A 5,505-nucleotide genomic window follows, 5' to 3' on the forward strand; every position below is an offset into this window, starting at 1 on the left:
ATGTAAGTATGCACAAGAAAATAATGCACAAGTAGTCAAGTAGTCACAAAATGATGCAATGAGTTTGCAACCTAACCATGGCTCTAGTTCTCTAAAGTTTAGGATATGGATTATTCAAAGAGGGTCTATGGTTATGAGTCCGGATGCACCGCGCGGAAGCCTTACCTTTGGAAGGGTTGGCACATCTGGATGGGACCCCGCGAGTTACACTCGCTTCCATGGTTTGGTGAACTCAACATTCTCGGATGTACCCTTTGGTTCTCAGAGCGTTTAATTGGGTAGATGGAGCATGAATTCCCAGAGGGTTATTTCCATATGTAAAACACATATGGGTTTCAGAAAAGAGAAAAAAACTCAATCAGGAAGTAGAATCGAGCCAACAATGCTAGAACTAGTATCTCTTTCTAATAACATGATACTAGGAATCAAAATAATAACCTAAACATGATACTATATCATAATATCAATTAGAAAATTAAAGCACTTACTTGGGTGCCTCGTATCTCTTTCTAATAACAAAATAAACACGTAAGTAACTTCAAGGAAAATATAAAACCAAATAATTAACTTAAATAATTGAAAGAAAGAATTAAGAAAGTTTAAACTAGATTTGGGACCAAACCCTCATAAATCAAACCTTTCATGTCTAGGGCGAAGGCAACTTCGAACTTGGCTAGGTGTGTCTAGTGCTAATGTATGAGGAATTTTGTTTGTAAAAGCCTAGTTTAGAAAGAGAGATAGAATCAAGAAATTCTTGATGGGAGTTGATGATTAAAAACGGAGGTTCAAGGAAGCTATTTATAACGAAAATCGTCCGGAATATGATGAAAAAAGAATTGGAGTTCAAAGAGAAATAAAAATCGATGTTTTCGCCGCAACTGCCCCTGCCGCCGCGCGACAGGCCTGTTCTCCGGCGCTGCAAGATAGATTTTACGTATTTTGTTTTTATCGTATCTTTTGATCCAGAAATCCAAATAAGGCATATAATATGTCGTTGAAAACCTCTTTAAGTCTACTTTCCAACCCAATTAGAATAAGATTAAAATCTTTTGTAGATAAAAATATATGGCCGAAATAGTGGAAGGATGTTAGTTTTGGATAGAGTTTCATATCTCATTCATATCTTTTTCGTTATAGCTCAGATTTAATATTATAATATATCATTGGAAAGATAATTTCAAGATCTATCCAACCATATAAAATTTGGATAAATATTATGGGGTTCGAAAATTATAATTGACTGTCTTTGAACATCTTTAAATTCGAATAGAAATTGGATTAAAAAAATAGGAAAGTTTTTATCCTCACCCCTTAAAAAGTTTCACTCATGCACCTTATGAACAGTGTTCGTGCATGTGAATCACATGTGTGAGACCATGTGAAATTCATATGCATGGACTTTTTTCCTTTTTTTTTCTTTTCCTTTTTCTGTTGCTGCTATTATGAGGTGGCAAGTGTAATTTTTTTTCTTATCCTGTTTCTGCTATTATGAGGTGGCAACTCTAACTACTATGATGAGGTGGCGAGCGTTGTGAAGGCCATGTGTGCTTCTTTCTTCCTTTTTTTTTTTCTTTTTTTTTTGACGAAATTGCTCCTGTCTGCTTCATCAGCTGCCTGCTTCATCATTTCTTCTTTCGTGTTTATGGAGGCTACACTTTCATCTTTGGATTAATCGCCAATTTTTTTTCCTTTCCATCTTTTCCTTCTCTTTGTATGCTGATGCTGACATATCATTGTATATAATCTTTCGTTTTGTTTTGCCGGCAGCTAATTCGATGCGTTGCCAAGAATTGCTTCTTGATGTCCTGCTTTTGAAAAAGCAACACCACAACATATCATCAATGGCTACAAAATGTCAAAACACCTTCCAGATTATCATGAAAAGGTATGTCTTAAGGGGCATGGATATGCTACTGTATGTTTTCATTTTATACACTAATATAGTAAGCTAGATCTTCCCATTGTAAATAAACAATTAATTTAATAGATTAATGCTATTAGAAAAAATTAGCAATTTAGCTCATATTGGCAAGATTGACATTGTAAGCTCAGTTAATCGAACCTATCAATCATCAACTATTATCAATTATTTCAATTAACAGTAAGAAAAATTAGCTTAGAAAAAATGTTTTACAATGGGATACATTATAATTAAATCCCCAATTCTATAAATGAAGGATAAGTTACATTATATAATCGATCACTTAAGTCTAGATTGAAATCAAAAAATAATGGAGGTGAATGAAATTGCTACTTTTTTACTGGTAGATTGGGGATTTAAATTACGATACATTATAATTTACTGTTAATTGGGAATTTACATTAAAATATATCTTAATTTGGGGTTTAAATTATAATATAAACAATAAGAAGCCAACAATAATTAATTTTAAAGATTTTTATATTCTCATTATGTAACTTATTCTTTATATTGGGGATTTAAATTATAATTTATCTCATCATAATACATATTTTCTAAGCTAACAAATAAAATTATCTGATTATTATAGGGAGGTGTTTAAAATGCTAACAAATAAAGTGGTGTTCTCGAGGCTTGTTTTGACTATTGCTTTATTAGTGTTATGTTATCATATTGATGGTCCTATCATGTTTTCAGGCAGTGTGATATTACCTATTTAGAAATCTTTGAAACAGACATTGCCTTCTAGTTATATATTCTTCTTAAATTGAAATCATTCACTCTATTCCTTTTGATCAAGTGAGGGGGGAAAAAGGGTAGAACTAAGAACTTTTGGTGAGGATTTCATGCTCTTATATAGTTACTTTAATTTTCCTTGTTCTAGCTTAATGCAATTGTTGATCAATTGGAACTTTACATTTGTGCTAATTGACTTTTGTTGGACTTACTTGGATTGCTAATTAAACAAAATACATCTTGACTTGCTTGCCATTGACAATAATGCTATAGTTACTTTAATGATCTTACACTTGCACACTGAATTTGTTAGCATTTTTTCCATTTTATATTTGTTTTCGAACTAAGAAATCTTGGTGGTAATTTCATGTTCTTATATGATTACTTTATTTTTCCTTGTTACATTTGCACTAATTGACCCTTTGTTGGATTTACTTGGATTTCTAATTAAACAAAATACATCTTGACTTTGTGGTTTTAATGATCTTTGGATTTGCACACTGATTTTTGTTAGCATTTTTTCCATTTTATATATGTTTTGATGAGGCTGCTGTAGAGCTTACAGATTTCTGTATAGATAACTTTGGCTGATGAATAATTATTTTTTACCATTGGTTAGAATACTGATTGCAATGTTATTATTTGTGCATGCTGGTGTTGAGGTTTTGTTTAACATTTTCTGGCTATTGTTGGGGTCCTGTTTGCCATCTTTTGCTCAGAATTATTGGTATGGTTTTTATGTTTTTTTTTTTTTGGTATTTGCTTTGTTCTGTTATTGTTTATATATCTAATTATGTTTTTGGTATATGACACTTATTGGAATTTACTATTGTGATTTGTTTAGATTGTGTTGTTAATGTAGCTTTATAATCTTATTGTTGCTTTATTTAGATCATTTTGTGTTCTTAGTATATGATACATGTTAGGATTTACTATTTTGTTTTGTTTAGCTTAAGGCAATAATGTGGATGTATGATGCTAAATTTTGTTTGACTTAAAATTAATGCCTGTTAAAGTGTGTTCTTTTTACTTTTTTTGGGGGAGAGGGTGGGGGTGTGTTTTATTGTTTAGGTTCTTTAGTGTGTGATGAATCTAGAATATTGTCCTTGTATTTTTAGTGTATGTGTATGATATTTTATTTGCTTTATTTTGGGAGGGCTTTGCTTGTGTTGGTTTAGGATTGAATTGTTTACAATGTTTTTAGAATTTCTGATTTAGGTGGGTTATTTTCTAGAATTAGTGGATAGGAGGGAAGTTAATTGTTTCATCGCTTCGCCATGCACACAGGTCATGGAGCTAGAGCCTCGCAAAATTTCGATTTCCTACTGTAGCTTGTTAAAGCAGGTTTTGGATCACCTGCAGTTTCCACCACCTGTCTATGAATTAGTAGACATTACTAAGAATCATGTGAAGTTACATGTGGAAACAACAGACCTTGGTTTTTCACACACCTATACTTTTGATGGTGGTAAGGGTGAGAAGTTGCAGGCTTCCTCTGAAAAGGCAGCAGAGGATGCTGTTCGGCACTTGAGGGCAGAGTTTGATCTTTGTATTCATGACTGGACAAGCACTAAGATTTGGATGTATAAGCGCTGTGAGTTGTTGTTCCAGCTGAAACATGATGCTTCGGAGTCTAAATAACGGGTGCTGCATAAACCACCTGTTAACTGGCTTAGTGCTTTCCCTGAGAAGGCAGGTGCTAAGGATGTCTTTATTAACTACTTGGATGTGCTGCATGTGCTAATTGTACAGACGCGTGCGCGAGTCTCAACTATTGAGTCCTCTGAGCTTGCTTTGCAGGGATATGTGGCCTAGCTAACGGTGTATTGTCCTGGAGACACTGTTAACATGGAATGTATAATCAGTGATGTATGCATTGGTGATGCAGCTACTAAGCAAAATGCGGCTATGAAAGCTGTGACTTTCCTTCAGTGCAAATACAAGCTAGATATAATTTACCTTAACTATGGGCAACAAAAATATGCTGGGATTAAGTGTTCTTTAGCACGGGAGAGCTACATGTCTGCTCAAGAACGTGTTCTTGGTGTGCAGGGAACACTTCACTTGGCACCTTTCTTAGACGATCGTGATTGCAGCACACCTAGATCCCTGTGTAACAAAATCCCAAGTGCAAGCCTTCCACCTAATACTCCTCGTAAGCGTAGAGCTCGTCCTACTTTCAAGAGGGCAGGTGTTGCTAATCAGCCAGCTGCAATTAACTTTGTTAAGGTTCCATCTGATTTGGAGGTTGTGTTTAAGCGTGCCAAAGCCACATAGTTATAAGGCAATTCCATAGACATGGGGAGGGGGTTAAATTTTATAGTCTGTGTAGAAGGCTAGCATATTTAATACTGTCCTTTTGTAAACCTAAGAGCTATAATGCTCAGTAGAATTTGTGATGATGTGCTTGCTGTATTGTAAACCCTGTTGCCATGTATTTTTCTTTATTTTAGGCTTTATCTATGTAACTGCTTCTTATGATGTTGCCTTTTTATGAGCAATGAAATTTATTAGTTTATAATTATTCATCCAATTTCATCATTATAGTAGCTACTTTCATTTATATGTTGTTAGCTTTATTATTTGTAGTATCAACAATGGAATTTGGCAATTCATTATATGCTTATGTGGTTACTGATTCCATATGGCAGGAGTTAACTTTCTCCTTAATTTTATTAGTGCTCTCCAACTATGGGTATTGTCTTTCATCCTTCTAACCTATTATACTGTTGTAGATTGTGTGTGCTAGCATTTTCACCTTATATATCATATGCTATCTTTCCATGCTATAGACTTCCCTGATTACCCTTCGTCTTCTAATACTAAAACTCGAACAAGCAAACGCGTAC

The 5,505-nt window shown here is 34.1% G+C and overlaps 1 protein-coding gene across 2 annotated transcripts; it reads left to right on the forward strand.

The window, feature by feature from the left end:
- Nucleotides 1-1,404: 1,404 nt before the first annotated feature.
- On the forward strand, nucleotides 1,405-5,179 carry LOC110706808. Of its 2 annotated transcripts, none has more exons than XM_021884762.1 (2): nucleotides 1,405-1,885; nucleotides 3,944-5,179. In XM_021884762.1, the coding sequence occupies exon 2, from the start codon at nucleotides 4,505-4,507 to the stop codon at nucleotides 4,931-4,933; it is 429 nt and encodes a 142-aa protein (XP_021740454.1). In that variant the 5' UTR covers nucleotides 1,405-1,885; nucleotides 3,944-4,504; the 3' UTR covers nucleotides 4,934-5,179. Both variants share the same exon structure in this region, with proteins under 2 accessions (XP_021740454.1, XP_021740461.1).
- The last annotated feature ends 326 nt before the right edge of the window (nucleotides 5,180-5,505 follow it).

This window comes from Chenopodium quinoa, unplaced genomic scaffold (genome assembly GCF_001683475.1).
Source record: "Chenopodium quinoa cultivar QQ74 unplaced genomic scaffold, ASM168347v1, whole genome shotgun sequence".
Taxonomy (NCBI): Eukaryota; Viridiplantae; Streptophyta; class Magnoliopsida; order Caryophyllales; family Amaranthaceae; genus Chenopodium; species Chenopodium quinoa.

Bases quoted from the DNA above. Each gene is read 5' to 3' on its own strand.
- LOC110706808 (XM_021884762.1), top strand. From the start codon at position 4,505: ATGGAATGTATAATCAGTGATGTATGCATTGGTGATGCAGCTACTAAG.